The sequence below is a fragment of the Malaclemys terrapin genome, chromosome 1 (assembly GCF_027887155.1).
Source record: "Malaclemys terrapin pileata isolate rMalTer1 chromosome 1, rMalTer1.hap1, whole genome shotgun sequence".
Taxonomy (NCBI): domain Eukaryota; kingdom Metazoa; phylum Chordata; order Testudines; family Emydidae; genus Malaclemys; species Malaclemys terrapin.
In genome coordinates, this window is record NC_071505.1 from 6,897,629 (window position 1) to 6,915,952 (window position 18,324).

The following is an 18,324-nucleotide window of genomic DNA, read 5'->3' on the forward strand; positions in this document are numbered from 1 at the left end:
GCTCCCTGAATAGAAGACAAACAAGTGTGAGAGAGAGAGAGAGAGAGAGAGAGAGAGTGTGTGGGTGTGTCTGTAGTGGGGCAGTTGCCCCACACAGGGCGGAAGGGATTTATAAAGCAGGCCAGAGGGTGCCTGTGCAGAACCCTCAAATTAGAGGAGGGCTCACTAAGCGAGCCAATCGGGAGGTGGCTTGTTGCAGCAGCCAATCAGGGCCAGCAGGGGCAATATATAAAGGGCTGCAGAAAGAAGTCTCTCCTTGGCCTGCTAGGGAGAAGAACTGACTGCCTAGGAGCACCATGGCTAGAGCGGTGCTGGGCAGGGTAGCAGAGCAGAAGGAGCTTCTGGCTGAACGCTGCCAGACTGAGGCCCTGGAGTAAGGGCAGATAAGGTGCTAGGGCTGCCCCCACTTGCTCTGAGGGAAGTGGCCAACACGGACTGCAGTTTTTCCTTGGAGCAAGGGACTAGACTGGTGACAGCAGCAGGCCACCAAGGCAAGTGGCTGGATTATAGCCTCCCGGTTCCCCCAAAAGGCCCAGAAGAGGACGCCGCGGTCCAGGGAGCGACGCGGGTCCCAGAGAGGTGGAGACAACAAAGCGGGAGTAACGGCGAGCGAGACACCACCGGAGGAGGGTGCTCTGCGGAAGGACTTGATACACACACACATACACACAATGATCTGCAACTAGAAAGTTAAAAATACAGCTCTCCTAATAGCCTCATCTTCAATTTATATTGCCCCTTTCACCCCAAAGGGCTCCACTGCATTTTATAAGCTTGTATAAAAGAAGCATTTCCCCCATGGAAATGCAGCCACCTCTGGGATGGAAAACACAGTAACACACACGCTAGTGGAGTACGCTCGACCCCAAAGTGACTCTCCCTCTCTGTCTTCACATCGCGAACAATCTACTGATTTCTACACAGCTGCCAGGAATATGGTTGGAGCGTGATGAGGCTGAAAAAGTGCCATCACTCATCACAGGATGGCAGCTTGTTTTACGGGATTCCCGATGCCGAGTGAATTGGAATAACGAACAGCCTGGAGTGTCTAGAGGTTTGGAAAGATCATATCAGTGCTGTGACAGGTAGCAGTTATTAGACAATCTCTGTTAGCTCATTGTAGCAGGGTGGTTACCCTGCTCCTGCCCTGAGGGGCTTAAAATAGCCCGGGGAGAGGGCTGTGGCAGGGGACAAGCTGGGCTGATTAGGAAAGCTGCCACAGCTGTATCCAGTGCAATCCGGGCCCAGCTGGCTCTTATAAGAGGGCGGTGGGCCAGATGGACAAACACACTCTCTCTCACCTCTGGAGAGAGAAGGACCTGGCTGCCTGGGGAGCTGGGAAGGGTACCTGAGGTGGAGCAGTGCTGGGGAAGGGCAGAGGGAGCTGGGGAGCTCCAGCTTAGCAAAGCCCCAGGCTGCAGGCCTAGTTAAGGGCCCACAAAGGGGTACTGGGGCTGCAGAGGGGCAGCCCAGAGATAGGCAGAGGCAGCAGGCCCAACCCCCCCTTGCCGATGATGAGTGGTTTACAGACTGCAATTGGCCCCAGTGAGCGGGAGCTAGATGGTGACTGGCAGTATCCACTTAGGCAAGGTGGGGATAGAGGGTTGGGGGTTCCCCTGTGAGGGGAGACCCAGAGCGGGGGGGGGGGTACTGCGGTGGGCAGAACCCCTGGGCAAAGGGCACCGGGGTCCAGGAGGGACACAGGGGCCAGCGGCAGGCGAGACACCAGCCTGCAGAGGGTGCTCTGGGCTGGAAAGAGCTAATTCCCGAGACGGCCAGCAGGAGGCGCCGCGCCGGTGAGTCGTCGCCCCGCCACACTCATACATTAGTTACTGCTCCGAACATTGTAGTGCCTGGCTCGTTCCCTGACTGAATGCTCTAAAGGGCCGAGGAGTTGTAACACAAGCAGTCTGATGTGCTGCCCTGGCTCTGCTCAGAGCTGCCTTTCGATAGATTTGCAACACTTTCTCAAATTCTTTTGCCAAAGATTTTGGCCACTTTCCAGGAAGAGTCAAAACCAGAAAGAGTTCCCTTTCCCCCTGCTCCGCTTTGGAGAGGTTGAAGGCCTTTTAAGGGTTAATGAGAGAAGGACAAAATTCCACCAGGAAACAAAAGAGTTAATTTACAGACCCGGCTTTGCCCCAGGGGAAAATTCACTTTTGCCTGCAGAGGAAAGCTCCCACCACAATTCCTCTTGCCTCCTGTAACAAGAAAATCTCTTTCCTGGAAAAATTATCCTGTTTGTGGAACTAGCAGCTGGCTGATTTTTTTTCCCCTTCTCTCCACACCAGTTTTACCAGCGCTGTGGATATTGTGGTTGGAAGTAGCATGAAGGTAAACGTCTGGAAAGCTGAACTTGCCCTGGGAGAATGTAAAACTCTGTCACAAGAGACTCAGGGCAGATTCTCAGCGGGTGCTAATCAGTGTCCAACGGAACTACGCCAATTTATACATGCTGAGAATCTGCCCACAGCATTGTTCAGAGTTCTCCGGTGGTGTCAGGCAGTAATTTTGCTTACAGCAAGTCTCACAAACAACAACAAAAGCACTTGAGGGACTGCGCCAAATGCTGAGGATTCGTTTTTTGGCGGGAATTCCGAATCTGGGTCAGAAAAGCAGTGTTGCCAACTCTCATGATTTTGTCACGAGTCTCATGCTAATTATTGTTTTCCTTAAAGCCCCAGCTCCTGGAGTCATGTGGATCTGTGATGATTTCAGCCTTCATTCTTAAAAAAAAAAGTCAGTTTCTAGCCCTCGCAGCTGTGGAGGAAGCTTCAAAATGTGAGCCCCAGTTAGGGTGACCAGACAGAAAAATGTGAAAAATCGGGTCCGGGGTGGGGGGGTAATAGGAACCTATATAAGAAAAAGACCCCAAAATTGGGACTGTTCCTATAAAATCGGGACATTTGGTCACCCTACCCCCAGTGCACCCTAATGGCTCAAAAAGCAGAAGGCAAATAAAAGACCCCCACATCTATTATTTGTACATAATCTCATGATTTTTTAGAGCCAATCGCATGATTTTTGGTGAGTCTGACTTGTGATTTTTGAACACCTTGGGGCTGGCAATACTGGAAAAAGCACCAAGCCAATTTTTCAGCCTTCAAAATATCCCTCTGTCTTTCTTTGTGAGACTCACCGGTTCCCCTTTTTGACCGTGCAGACCTCGGTCACCTTTAGCTCCTTTGATTCCATTCTTCCCATCAAGGCCAGCCATGCCCTGTGATAAGAGGAGTAATATTAATTTCTCCATGCTGCCTGCTGGGAGGCTTCTGGGTGCATTAACAAAAATGAAAACTAAATTATAGGACTAAGGCAGCGTGTCCTCCTGGGCATAGATCAGAAGCAGAAAAAATGTACTAATATCAATGCTGCAACTTTGTATTCATATCGCACTGTCCCCCGAGAGTCTCCAAGGCTTTTGCACAGGTCAAGCCTTGCACCTGTGAGAAGTTTTATTATCCCTATTTTACAGATGAGGAAACTGAGGCATGCGGCAGTTGAATGACTTGCCATAGGTCGCAACACAGTTCAGTGATAAACACGCATTAAAGCCCTGAATACCAAACTGGGCGAAGTGACCCATTTTTATTTCGGGAGCGAGGGGTGCACAGAGGAATGGAGAATCGCTCACACTTGTAAAGTTGGTCTGAAGCAAAATTTGGATCTATCCGCCAACGAATGCAGGATATTACTATGAAAACAGGGAAAGTCAATCTCCCTCTCCCCCCAGTCTCCCTCTTGGCTACAATCTTGTCTTTGCATGAAATTTGAAAATAAACAAACAGCAGCAATTCTGAGACGTGCATAAATTCATAGATTTGAAGGCCTCAATGGACCATTATGTTCCTTTAATCTGACCAGGAGGCCAGTGAATTTCACCTAGTGATTCTTTTATCAATCCCATGTTATCACCACCTCCTGTTATTTCTGGTCTTACCTTGCGACTGGGCTATTGAGTTTTCTCCAGCTGTACTTTGCCATGCACCCTATGGCCCCATAAACCTCTTGAGCTTAGTCTCCAAGTATCTCGGGGCGGGGGGGGGGGAGGTCAAAAGTTTGCTCTGGAAAAATCTGCGTGAAGTTGTGAAAGGTTTCACCTTGCACTGCAATTTCCTTAGGAACTGGACTGGGAGCAGGAGCTCTGGGTTTGCTTCCTGGCTCTGCCACTGGCCTGCTGTAAGACTTTGGACAAGCCACGTACCTACGCCATGCCTCAGTTTCCCGAATCTGAAAAATGGGGATAGTGACACTTTGAGATCAATGATTACAATGACATTTTCGCAACGCTTGAGCCCACAGTTTGACCCAGCAGCCAGGCCTGGAAACTGAGCGAGTAGAAATGTCCAACATTTCAAAGGCTGCTTGTTCAGCTGCAGTTTATTTATCTAGTTTTGCCACCTTCAACTTCATAATTAAGAACTCCAACATTTCTGCTGACTGAAGTTGGACTCGTCCCCCCTTCGACAATGATGACTGACTGCAGAGCACTCAATGCCAGGCGAACGAGCGCGAGCCGGCTGCTTAAACAGCTCATGAGAGGAGTAAGTGGCACTCAGCGGTTTGAATCAATTTGCAGTCCTTTGTTGAAAAGAAAGATTCAGTTATTAAAAAGAAATCAGCCATCAGAGTCTTATTTAGAGAGAGTCCATTACCTCTAAAAGGGCCATTTCCCTGCCTGAAGAATGAACAACAGGTGTGTAGGCTGCTGTTTCAGTCCTCGTCCCCTCCCTTCCCACCCGCCCACCAAGTCGCTATCTGCCACTTCTGAAACATTTACAGTGTATCCAACACAATTACCATAAACAGGGCCTGATTTTCCGATATGATGCCTACAGATCGGGTCAGCAGGCCCAATGGTTTCAGGAAGCACTCCACTCCGGCAATTAATTGCTATAATTAATCAGAAGGCATGATACCCTATACGTCCTCTTTATTTCCACGGAGACCAGTGATTGTTTAATGACATGGTCAATTCCGTGTTGTGGCAGGGTAAGTAAATATCATGTACAAACGAAGCAAATAACAGGGTTCCATTTGCTGTCTAAGCCGGATTATTTACAGGGTAAAGGTCGCCCTGGGAAGGGAATGAGAAATAAACCCCTTTGGTGGGTGATTAAACCTTGTGGGAAGCTGAGATGTTGGAGAGTCTTCCAATATTTGATGCTTTGACTTCAAGCCCCAGCTCTTGGAGTCATGTGATTATATGAGAATCTACTGACTCCAACTGGAATCAGAGCCCCATTGTGCTGGCTGCTATACACACACACATATTGTGAGACAGTCCCTGCCCCAAATCATTGACAGTCTAAACAAACCAAAGGTGGGAGGGAACACAGATGACTTGCCCAGAGTCACACAGCAGGGCCATGGGAGCAGCAGGATTAGAACTCAGCCTCCTGACGCCCAGCCCTGTGATCTATCCACTAGACCACACTGCCTCCCCTAAAATCAAATCCAGTCTTGGGTTGGAGAGGCGCATATTTTACATTCACTGTACCTGACTAAAATCCATTTCTCATCATATAATATTGGGATAGCTCAGTGGTTTGAGCATTGGTCTGCTAAACCCAAGGTTGTGAGTTCAATCCTTGAGGGGGCCATTTGGGGACTTAGTGGGGGATTGGTCCTGCTCTGAGCAGGGGGTTGGACTAGATGACCTCCTGAGGTCCCTTCCAACCCTGATATTCTATGAACTGACAGGCTAGGAGCCTTTTGCAGTTACACAGAGTGGGCCAGATGCTGCTGTCTGTTACACCAGTGAAAATCCACAGTAGTTCACGTTTGTTGGCGTCTGAAAACTGGCCGTGCAAAGTGCAGTCCTATCACCCCATTTGGACCATGCTCCCCTGGCTCAACACTTCTGGGCTCGGGGGATGTTACTCAGGGGCGTTTCTCTGGATTTACAGTGCTACTAACAGCAAAGTCTGACCCCTAGTCACTGTCTGGGCGTGGAAGTTGGCAATTTGCCCATGGCATTTCCACTGAGATCAGCATATTCTGTGCTGTCTTTGTGTCCTGAAACCATAAGCTCCCATGTCACATGGGGGTGACACTAAGCTTTTAGACTGCGCCTGTGTAACCACTCCGTGCACAGATATCACCAGTAAGAGAATTATCCAGCCCCTGGGTAAATACCTGTACGTGGTTATTTCCATTCCAACTGGAGCCTCATCACGGGAACTGAAGAGGTCCATGCTGGAGCTATAACTTCCAGCGTGGGCAGACATAGTTGCACTTGCTCTTGTCGTGCGAGCATACAAAAAACAGCCATGTAGCCGCTGGAGCCTGGGTGGGGTGAGCTCGCCACATCAGGTACGTACCTAGAGACCTGGACAGGATTGTACTCAGGGCAGCTACTCGGTTGCCAAGCACCCAACTTTTCGTTTGGTTGGTGACTTTGGCATATAGTTTACAAGCAATAGGAAAAGTGGGCTACTGCGCGCATAGAAGACGCAGAAGGGCCTTCATTGCCTGCTTCTGAAATTCTCGAACGAGCCCCTTCAGGCTTTCTCCCAGGCTGCCCCTCAGACTGGTGAGGTATTCCCCGTACACATCCTCAGAGCCACTTCGGTCCCCGGGGAAAGCCTTCCTTTGCTGAGAGAGCTACAAAAAACGTCATAGAATATCAGGGTTGGAAGGGACCTCAAAGCAGGACCAATCCCTAAATGGCCCCCTCAAGGCTTGAACTTGCAACCCTGGGTTTAGCAGACCAATACTCAAACCACTGGGGCTGCTGGTGGGCTGAGACTGCTGCCTACCGTGCTCACCAGTACTGGCTCATTGCTTCCCCGCATCAGCCAGTCTGTATCCGTGTGTTGTCTCTTGACATATACTTAGCTTTTTGGGACAGGGACCGTCTTTTTCTTCTATCTCTGTACAGCACCTAGCACCCTGGGGTTCTGGTCCATGACAGGGCTCCTAGATGCTACAAGAATACAACAACAATCATAATAAAAAGAGGGGAGAACAGCATTCCCCGAAGGAAGGCGTTCTGAGCACAGCCACTAGGAGTGGTGTCCTGGAAGTGACATTTTTCCAAGGCGATTTGCGTGCAGGGCATGAAAAGAAGCTTTGAGAGCTCAGAAGGGTTGGAGGAAAGTGATATGACAAAACATAAGGAGATGAGTGGGGAAGAGGGAAGCATTTGGGGCAGGGCTGGGGAATAGTTTGATGGTGTTTAAATTTACTCCCTGAGATTTACATTTCAAGCTTCTCCAGGCAAATCAAGGCAGGGCGATCAGAGCTCTGAAACGGGCCATTTACAGGCAATTACTGCAGGAGTTCTGGAAATAACTACCAATAAGTCTAACGGTCAGTGGACACAGTCATTAAAGCACTGCCTCAAACAGGTTTCAGCTCTCTGTATAGAGATTAGGTAGCACAACAGCAAAGTGATGTAGATTAGTCATGACCGCTGAGTGCTGGTGTGACGCAAAGAGATGGTTAAACAGCCCCAGAGCACTGCCTCCAGCTACAGCACTGGGCAAGCTTCGGGTGCAAGCCCGAGACGAAGCCCCTTTGGTTACTGAGCTGCTGTTGCCACTAAAGTGAGCAAATTGGGCATTACTTCACTCGCATCGGGGAAATGTGAACCGCAAGGGAGGGAACAGGACTTCCTAAGGCCAAGCTCAGGCAGGACACCGCTGCTCAGAACAGCAGTGAAAACCCAAATAAAAGAGCCGATATGTCCCCGAGCCGCAGGGTGGTTTGTAACCACCGCTCACAGGCTCGTTGCCTACCGGATTTAGAGGTATATATTTGACAGGAGGTGTCTGGAGTCAGCATTAGCGCAGAGGCCTCGGCATTGCCGACTCTTATGATTTTGTCACGAGGCTCACGCTAATCACTGTAGGCCTTAAAGCCCCAGCTCCTGGAGTCACGTGGATCCGTGATGATTTCCGCCTTCATTCTTTAAAAAAAAAAGTCAGCCCTCGCGGTTGTGGGGGAAGCTTCAAAATGTGACCCCAGTGCACCCTAAAGGCTCAAAGAGCAGAAGGCAAATGAAAAGAACCGCACATCCATTATTTTTACATAATCTCGTGATTTTATAGCCAATCTCGGGATTTTGGGTGAGCCTGACTCACGATGTTTGACCATTTGGGGTTGGCGATCCTGGAGGCCTTGATCTGCCAATGACACCAACCTCAAGCCTCCTTTCTTCTCCCCACATGTCTCTGCACCTTCTTCCACTCCACCCCTGTGCTTGCAACATCCTTACCCACATCCCTCTCCCATGCGCTCACCCTCTCCTCAGTCAAATCACTCCCCAGAACACCCATTTACAGCAGCGGCATCAGAATAGCCTTGTAATCACACAGTCATAATATGTGTCCTTCCTTCCTGTCCCCCTGCTCCTGGAGTATCTCTCTTCACTGGTCACTCATGTCCACCAGCGCTCAAGTCCACCAGGCCCTTAACCCAGGCTCATCCAGGGGAAGGTGCTACTCTGCATCGGGTGGGCAGAACATTTTGTAAGTCCGTCTGGGCAGCAAACCTGACGGTCTTTGTTCTGCAAAGTGCCAAGCACACTGATGGAGCTATGTTAATGACTCGCGGTCATGTGCACCCGCTCCCTTCTCCACGAGTGCTCAGGGCAATAAAAATTGGTGCATCTGAGGAGATGCAGGTCCAAGCATGACCCTCCTGGTGCTAATAAGGCACTTGGCTGTATGCTCCCCTTTGGTCTTACTCTTGCTGCTAAAGTGGGGTAACCTAGCATCTGCTTGGCATGGCTCATGAATGCAGACTGGAATCACTTGTCTGGCTCATCACTTTTGTTGCCTAGCACATACACATGCTCAGCACTATTGCCCTGCAAGATCCATCTCTCAGTACCCATCAGCGACCGGCCGAAAGGTCCAGGGGTTCTCTCTCCTGCATCCGTGCTGAATTTTGGGGTTTCTGATAAAATGGAGCCTGGCCGCAGTGCTGACACAGGTTTCACAAAACTAAAACCAAATCTTGCCATCCCAGCCCAGCTCCAACGACAATACAGGTACTCTTCCGAATGCAGGAAATATCCCCCATTAACTGCATCCTAATAAGGATTATTAGCCAGCGTTCCTGAACCATGAATGTTTACAAGGTACTGATTTCCAGCGGTTATTTGTCTGATACGAGGAAATTTGTAGATGTCGGGAAATCAGCACGATACAAAACCACAATGACGTCCGAAGTGTAGAACCGAATGAAGAGAGCATTGGTTTGGATGCAATTTGCAAGACAAAATGACTCTGAGCATAACCCCCACAGCCATTCAAGAGGGTCAAGCAGCTGGTGAGCTAACTAATGGCTCAGTTTGCTTTAGTACAGTCATTTTCTGCGGGGCTGTGTATATAATCTGCAGGGACTCCCAACAACGTATCTAAACAGAGGTCTGCACTTTCATGCCGGAGTCCTGCTGAGATTGACCAGATGGGGTCACCGCTTTCTTGTGTACTGCTCAGGGCACATTATTCCTTTTGGCAGCTAGTCAGGAAAGCACTTAAGCACGTGCCTAAACTCACCTCAGTGGCACTCTGCATAGGCTTTAAGCTAAGCACATGCTGAAGTACTTTACTGAATCAGGGTCTTTGTCATGGGCGGCGAGTATCAAAGGCCTCCCCTAACCCTGGCCATGGCCCCACCCACGCACCATCCCGAGACCCCTTCCTGTCCCCCAAAGCCAGTGGGGGCTCAGCTCTGGCCGGCGGCCTGGAGCTGGGGCTCGGCTGGAGGCCTGAGGGCAACTTGGGCCAGCAGGCGGCCTGGGCCGGCCAGTGGCCCAGGGCAACTTGGGCCAGCAGGCAGCTCGGGGCCAGCTGGTGACCTGGGGCGGCTTGCGGTCAGACGGCAGATCGTCTGGGCAGATTGGCTGGGAAAGGCTGGCTGGCAGCTCAGGGGGCAGGCCAGCCAGCATATCTGGGGGTCGGTCTGGCACTTGGGGCCAGCTGGTTTGGCCAGGGCTCCTCTGGCCGGGGGGGGGGGGGGGGGCGCTCGGGATGCTGGCGAGCGAGGGGGAGGAAGGGGCAGGGCCTCAGGCAGAAGGGGCGGGGCCAGGGGTTTCGCCTCCCCGAAGGGGTAGCTGACACGCCGTCCATGGTCTTTGTTACACTTTGATGAGGAATTAAAGCTTTGGATCATACACACATAAATAGTACACAATCCATGGCTTCCTAGAAGTTCCATGATAGTCACTATGCAGCATAGAATGGATATGAGGAATTTCACAGGAACAGGGGTGATAGAATCTGTATCCTTTTAGGTCCCAAGCACCAGCCCCTATCACTTGAGCTAAAGGAAAACACTTTCACACAATAGAACTATTTGAAAAACGGTAAGCATCTTTCATGAACATTTCTGAAAGACTCTAAAGTTTGCTCAAAGTTTTTCATTACATTTTTAGTATTTCATCAAAAAAAAAAATGAAACAAAAATGTCTTTTCACTTGGTGGGAAAATGCCTACTTTCTGTCACCTTTTAAACTTCTTTTCCCCCCTGGAAACCGGTGGGAAAAAAGTCAAGCATGGCAAACAGATGTGGGATTTTCCCACCAAAAAAAAAAAAAGAAAAAAAATGGAAGCCTTTCAAAAATTTTGAATAGAAATTTTTCATTTTGAGTTTTTTCTGAAAAATGGGAAATTTCAAAGAATATGAAATGCTTTCCTGAAACATTTCAGTTCAGTCAAAACATCATTTTATGACAAACTGTTTCGTTTGGCTGAAATAGTTCAACCAGCTTCTAGTTTGCAGTATGTGGACTATGAACAGAATTGAGTAGTTCTCGTTCCATCCAGCAGAGGCCACTGGTGCATGTTTCCAGTAGCCAGTTCACTACAGTATATCCTTTTTAGAATTCACATGGATGGCAGTATTCTAAGGTTTAACTACTACTGTGACATATATAAGCCTATATATAAGTGACATTTTGAACATACATTAGCTTCAATTCTGTCCATACAGTACCCCCGCCTGAAATGCTAGTGTGGTAAAATGGAGAAATGCATATTTTAGGTGTTCTTTGATGCAAAATGCAACGCCCTCATTAAATTGCATCTCTGATCTCACTGATCCATACAGCCATCCTCACGCTGTTCAGATCTCCCTTTTCATGCAAGTGTTCAAGAAAGTTTCACCCAAATTATCTCCTTCCCGGAGGCATCTTCTGCCTTTGAAACATGCAGCGTTAACTGTCAGTGAGTCAGAGGGGAACACACTGCACATCAAAGCCCCCCTAGCACTTCCACCGCAGGAGTGCACCTGAAAAAGAACAGGATGTGTCATGAGGGGCTATTCATGGATCCCCACATAAGGAAGGGATGTACCAAGAGTCCTCCATGTACTGTGAGCCCAGCTATCAAAGTACCTGAACACCAGGCAACGTTAGCACATTTCCCTCATTCTTAATAATCTTTCAAGAGCCTGTTGACTGCCCGCTGAGAAAGTTAGAGCTCAGGGTGCTCTCATCAGCAGTATACAGTATGAGGCGATTATCCCAATGCTACTAACATGAAACGCTCTCACAACTCACAGCAAATCCAGGCAGGCCAGGTTCTCCGGGTTCTCCCTGGGAGAGAAGGAGAAATGAGTTAAACACACAGGAAAGTCCTCTATACACTGTGCAAACAATTACCATTCAGTCACTTGATATTCTTTATCCCTAGCAAGGATTCCCCTCCAAAACCCATATCATCATCCCAGAGCACTTTGCTAGCTGTACGAATACAGACATCGCTTATCACACTGACTGCCAAGGTAGCGCAGCCACCTCTGGGGTGGGATGCGGCAGCTGTCTAACCGCCGCACAGCAACAGGGCACACAATTTAGGATGGGAAGTGAAAAATAAAACCTCTGATTGAAGAAACTGCAGGGGGAATTGAAAGTCATTATTCAGTTCGGAGATGGAAGTAACACCGTGAACTCTTGCAAAATGGGCCCTGGGACGACGAAATGGTCTGATGTCAGACGGATTTCATTCATCGTCTGAAACACAACGGGTCTGGCTGACCTCATTCCGTTTGCAATTTGATGTTCTGTGGACGTTGCTCCAACCCCTTCTTTTGCAGCAACTCCTCTTATGGCAACGTGCATCCTCAGCGCACATTAGGCACCTCAGTGAGGGCAGCCAGCACCCCAGCGAGGTAGCATTATCCCCAGTTGATAAATGGGGTAAGTGAAACACAGGGGCCCAATTCATCCTTCCAGCTGAGATGCACTCAGTGCAGGAACCTCTGCACCTGCTGGTATTCTGGGCCTGGCTGGGGGAACCTGGCCAGGCCTGGTGCAAGTCAGAGCAGCCCTCAAGACTGCTTCAATACACATCTGAGCTGCCCACGTGTCTCCCTAGGAGGAGGAGCGGGGGGCTGGCATACAGCCTTTCCACTGGCTCTATGATGGCAAGGGAACTCGCTTACTCAGGCCTGGTCTACACTGGGGATCGATCTAAGATACGCAACTTCAGCTACGAGAATAGCGCAGCGGAAGTCGACGTACTTAGATCGAATTAAAATCACTTACTTCGCATCCTCGCGGCACGGGATTGACGGCCGCCGCTCCCCCGTCGACTTTGGTTCCGCCTCTCGCACTGCTGGAGTTCAGCGGTCGACGGGAGAGCGATCGGGGCTCGATTTATTGCGTCTACACTACAGGCGACAAATCGATCCCCGATAGACCGATCTGGCGGGTGGTGTAGATGTACCCTCAGAGGCGTTTCACAGGAAGTTGTGGAGGAGGGGGAGAAATCTGCAGCCTTTAAGGCCTCTTTACACCACGAGGGACCTTAGAGCAAGGGGGCCCAGAGAGTTTGAGTAATTCCCAAGGCCACAAAAGGAGTCAGCACAGTCCCCAGGCTCAAGACTTCCTGCTTCCAGTCTCGTGCCCCGACCACTTGGACAGCATTACAGCACATGGTTCCTGATCGCCAACCCTAGCAAGACACAAGTGTGCGCTTTCCACCGGAAACACCGTCAGGTCAAGCACTAGCTCCAGCTACCCATGGGATGGTACAATCCTTGAGCCCTACGAACATCCAGGGTACCTGGGAGTCACATTAGACCGAATGCTGACATTCAAAGAGCACATCAAGAAGCTGAACAAGAAAGTGAACTCCAGGAACTGTGTACTCAAGAAACTAATCAAATGACCCCAAACCACTCCAAGTCACCAGTCTCTCCCTGTGTTACTCGACTGCAGAGTACGGTGCCCCAGTAGGGTCATGCTCAAGCCAGGCACACAAAATTGATACTGAACTCAAAGATCATCACAAGAACTTTGAAACCTATTTCCACACTGTCCTTATACTATGTAGCTTGGGGGGAATGCACCACCACCAGTGAGCTGGTTGTCTTCAGTCAAAAGGAGAGCCAAAACCAGGTGTGTGATTGGAGACCCCCACTGCATGGACACGTTCCACCATCCAAGAGGCTGAAGTCTAGAAAGAGCTTTGCCTCTGAAAATCCCTTACTCCCAAAATAGCACTGAGGAAGGCTACAGAAGAACCAAATGGCGGGAAACGCTGGACAACCTGTTTCCTCCAGAACACTGACCTCAAACAAAACTACTGGCGTGCTCTAAATGGAGTGCGAGTTGGGGCGGCAAAACCTGGGGACAAGATGACCGAAGTGGAAGCTGGGGAATGTCTAGCCTAGACAAACACTTGAACACTGCCTGGTGCAGTGCCCCACTGTGAAGATCCTGTCTCCCCGCCCCAGCCCCCCAAACTATTCAAGGTAAGTGACAAAGCCAGGGTTCAGTTGCAGTTGTGGAGCGACAAGCTATGATGGTAACCATGTAGGTTTCTCAGCATTCCTTTGGGCCATTGTACTAACCTTCTGCCCCACTGGTCCTCTGGCACCGAACAGCCCCATGGCCCCTTTCGCACCTGCCTCGCCTTTGACCCCCTAAAATCGAACACACAAATCATGAGCCTTGTTTATTCAGAAATTGTCATTTCCACTTAAAAACATACCTCGCCTCCTGCCCCCCTACACCTTTACTTGGGATTCTAGATTGGGGTCTCCTCACCACTCAGTTGGCACCCATAATTTCCCCTAGGGGCGAGGTTCTCCAACATTTTCACTCTGTGGATCACCTCATGAGAAAGAAGATCCCCACCCCACTCCCACCCCCCACCCCCCCAATCCCCCACTGCTGTCTTCTCAAAGGCTTGTTCTGCGCCATCGTTCAGAAGCGCTGACCCAGATGTTTGATTAACAGGGGTCACTTGGTGTAGCTCTCAGAGCCCTGGGGAATCCTGACTGATGAGGCAGGGAATTTACTTCTTACGCAGAATATGCCCCGGCACCAGCGGCTGCCTCCTTTTTAGGAGCTGCATCAAATACATCGCTGGCAGCTATTGCTCCTGAACGGGCAGTCAGTGGAGGAACAGGTGGAAATGGCGGAGAATTATAACAGCGTCCTGCATTGATTTAGCACCTTTAAGGATCCCGAAGCACCATACAACTCTACATGTGCGTAGGTGAGGGAACCAAGGCACAGCTCGCTGCATAATAGCTGCATGTAGGGAAGAACAGAAAAGCCAACCAGCCCGTACTGAAAATGCCCTGAGATCTGCAGCAGCCACACAAAGCAAAACTGAGCTGTTTTTAAGGAATCATAATCCCAGTTCTCCGATGAAGGGGAAGTTAGACCATTTTCCCTGATGATACCACAATCAACTGACTAGAGTGTATGTGCACTGCTGCCTTCTAGTGGAGAGAATCAGAACTGCCCCACAGTAATTACATCACTTTGCTCCCTGTGTCAGGGGACCATAGAAATGTAGAACTGGAAGGGACCTTGAAAGGTCATCAAGTCCAGTCCCCTGTCTTCACAGCAGGACCAAGTACTGTCCCTGACAGATTATTTTGCCCCAGATCCCTAAATGACCCCCTCAAGGATTGAACTCACAACCCTGGGTTTAGTAGGCCAATGCTCAAACCACTGAGCTATCCCTCCCCCCTGAAATATACAGCCTCACTAGGAGAGCTTGCACCGATTGAGCTGTCAGTGTGGGGCATTGTGGGACGGCTTCTGAAAGCCAGCCACAGTTGATGTAGGCAATGCAGTGTCTACACCAGGGGTAGGCAACCTATGGCACTCGTGCCGAAGGCAGCATGTGAGCTGATTTTCAGCGGCACTCAGACTGCCCGGGTCCTGGCCACTGGTCCGGGGGGCTCTGCATTTTAATTTAATTTTAAATGAAGCTTCTCAAACATTTTAAAAACCTTATTTACTTTACATACAACAATAGTTTAGTTATATATTATAGACTTATAGAAAGAGACCTTCTAAAAACGTTAAAATGTATGACTGGCACGCGAAACCTTAAATTAGAGTGAAGAAATGAAGACTTGGCACACCACTTCTGAAAGGTTGCCGACCCCTGGTCTACACTGACACTGCGTTATCCTAACTACATCAATGCTGACTTTATGCTTCTTGTGGAAGTGGTGTTATTAAGACGGTGTAGTGGGCGAGTTACGTCAGTGGGAGTGAAATTTTAGTGTAGATGCTTAGCGAGTTAAGTCAAAGTAAGCTGCCTTGTGTCGACCTAACTCTGTAGTGTAGACCAGGGCTAAATGAGCCCCCGAACACCAGCCAGTAGAGTGCGTTGAGCGGATACTATGCAAGATATCCTATAGAGGGCAGCAGTGCACATATAAGCTCTGTATATCACAAATGAAGCTGCCTAAGACCCGCAACAAATAAGGAGGTTCCTACCTTTTCTCCTGAAGGCCCATCCTCCCCTTTCTCGCCTTTGTCTCCATCGAAGCCTGGCAGGCCCCGTTCACCCTACGGGATGAGACAGAAGCTCCATGAACTACACTCGCAACCCAAGAAGGACGAGCCAGCATCTTCCAAACCTAGTCACGCCTCTTTGCTGTGCTTACACCAGGGGTGCATCTAAGGACTAGCAGCCCTCAGTGACCACAACTCGCAGAGGTGTATTTCTAGGTCAAGCTTCCCCACCTTGCTGCCTGCCAATGCTGCTCAGGGGGGAGAAGGTAGCTCAATTCCATGCCCTCTAGGAACTGGGTCGACACCACCCAACTTGTTTCGCACAGGCAACCAAACTGCAAAAATTATTCAGCAGCAGCTTGTATAGCCACAGATAAGTATTATTACTAGCACTTGGCACTGTGCAGCTGCAGTCATCTGCAGATCTCAAAGCATTTTGCAAAGGCTAATAGGTATCATTAACGCCATTTTCCAGAAGGCCGAACCTAGGGAAGAGAGAAGTTAAGTGACTGCCTAAGATGGCACAATTAACCAACTGCAAAGATGGGAACATACCCCAGGCCCATGCTCTAGCCACTGTCCCACACTGCTTCTCTGTAGACAATCAACCCGGGTCGAAACCAGCTACCTAGAGGTGAGAGGTCCTTTATGCCCTACCCAATCCCTGGAGCTCTCCATCTCTCCTGGCTGGGCATTTTATGAGCTAGCCAGCCCTCTGAGATAGTCACCAGGCCTGTTCATCAACTCAGCCAGGGCTCCCATCTCAAAAGCCACTGAACACACAGAAACCAGAACCAGGACACAGAATACATAGGAGAGCAGTAAACACCAATCAAGTAGGTTAAGACTGAGGGCTGTAATACTTGGGTCTAATTCTGACAGTTGGCTTGGGGTGGGGGGTGGCTAGATGGTGCTTGGTGGCCTGTGATATACAGGAGGTCAAATTGGATGATCTGGTGGCCCCTGCTAGCTTTAAACTCTGTGACTCTTAGGGTCCATCTACACTGCAACGTAAGCCCAGGGTTAGTAGAACCTTGGGTCCCAACCTGGGGCTCCAGAATCTATACTGCATTATGCGGGCCCGAGTCCAACCACCCATACCCCAAACTTCCTAACAATCTCCCAAAATGTGGCCGCTCTAACCATTTGTTCATGGTGCAGTGCGGGAAAACTTGACTGTCCACCAGCCAAAGGGAGTCAGCCTGTGGGATACTGTTGGCAGACTCCCAGAGCAGGAGTCTACACTACAAAGCAATAGGGCTTGAACCCTGGGTCCCAGCTTGACCCGGGCTCGGACCCACCGTGCCCGTGGAATCCTGGGTCTGAGCCCTGGCTTAGCATGATGTAAGGGGGGTTAGACTGGTGCCTGGGTTTGAACCCTGGGCTTCCACTGCAGTGTAGACATATACCCAACGACTACTACTGCAGATGAAAGAATGAACTGCTCCCAATTACTGAAGGGCAGGCATGCTTTCAAAGAGAACGGTCACAACCTACCGGATCTCCTTTGTTGCCTTTATAGCCTTGAGGTCCAAAAATAGTAATGGGGTCACCCTAGGAAACAGACAGGCAATAACGGTCGATGGACACCCAAGCAATGAGGCAGAATTGCAGTTACCATATGCCCCACTGGACAGACCGACATTTGCTGCGAATGGCTCAGCAGACAACATGCTGGGCGATTTACATCACAATAACAAAGGTATAAAAATATCCACCCTGCCCCTGAGCCACAACACAGATTTCATGGGCTGGCCGAGAGCAGCACGAGGCGAAGCAGGAGACCTGGGTTCATTCCTGAGCTTGGGTGGCAGATGCTGCAGAGATGGGAGACTTCCATCCCAGTGTGGCGAGCTGGCTCCTCACCCTAGCGTGACGCTCACTTGAAAGACAGACTATAACGATAGCTCACATTGATCTCCCCAGCGCTGCACTAGGACGAACCATAATGGTGACGTCTCACTGCTCCATCCGTGGTATCCCGTTATAGGGATGGAGACGTGGAGGGCAGGATGGGGTGTTCCCTCTACAGGAGTCCCGAGCAGGTTAATGTGGGCCAGAAGGGGCAAATTAACCCTATTTGCTGCACCTGGAGGGGAGCCAGGGCTTGATAAGGACTAACTGCAGATGAAGCCCGGCTAGGGAGGAGCTGGGACAGGATAATACAGCCAGGAAGTGAGAGCAGGAGGGGGCTACACAGCAGGGGCCTGCAGCCACTGTCTAGAGGGAAAGGGAGTTGGTCAGGGACAAGGAGGAAGTCCAGGGGGAGAGCACACTTTGGAATCTGGCCCTGGACGAGGGAGTCTGGCAAAAGGACAAGAGGGGGGAAGTAGCCATGGGGAGCTGAGGCAATTCCAGTGGAAATCCAGAGATAGAGGGGTGGGGTAGGAAGGAGCTCAGGGAAACAGCAACAGGGATTGAGACTAAGCAGATCTGGATTGCTAGTCACAGGGTCCCTGGGCTGGAATCCAGAGTTGTCTGCAAGCCTGGTTCCCCTACCAGCCACTGGGATGTGGTACAAGGCCCGGTGGTGGAACAGAAGACCGTCTGAGGTGGCATCCGGACGGCTTGTCCGGTGGAAGTTTGATACCTGTACAGTGGTC

The 18,324-nt window shown here is 50.1% G+C and overlaps 1 protein-coding gene across 1 annotated transcript in view; it reads right to left on the bottom strand.

Annotated features, from left to right (window-relative positions):
• Window positions 1–2,436: 2,436 nt before the first annotated feature.
• Window positions 2,437–18,324, bottom strand: part of LOC128830334 (collagen alpha-1(VII) chain-like) — a 181,470-nt gene continuing 165,582 nt past the window's right edge. The window contains exons 79-84 of the mRNA XM_054016154.1: window positions 17,219–17,275; window positions 15,704–15,775; window positions 13,810–13,881; window positions 11,513–11,548; window positions 3,140–3,220; window positions 2,437–2,526 (exon numbers count right to left, since the gene is read on the bottom strand). Of these exons, the coding sequence (XP_053872129.1) occupies window positions 2,437–2,526; window positions 3,140–3,220; window positions 11,513–11,548; window positions 13,810–13,881; window positions 15,704–15,775; window positions 17,219–17,275 (408 nt within the window). The remainder of the gene's footprint in view (window positions 2,527–3,139; window positions 3,221–11,512; window positions 11,549–13,809; window positions 13,882–15,703; window positions 15,776–17,218; window positions 17,276–18,324) is intronic.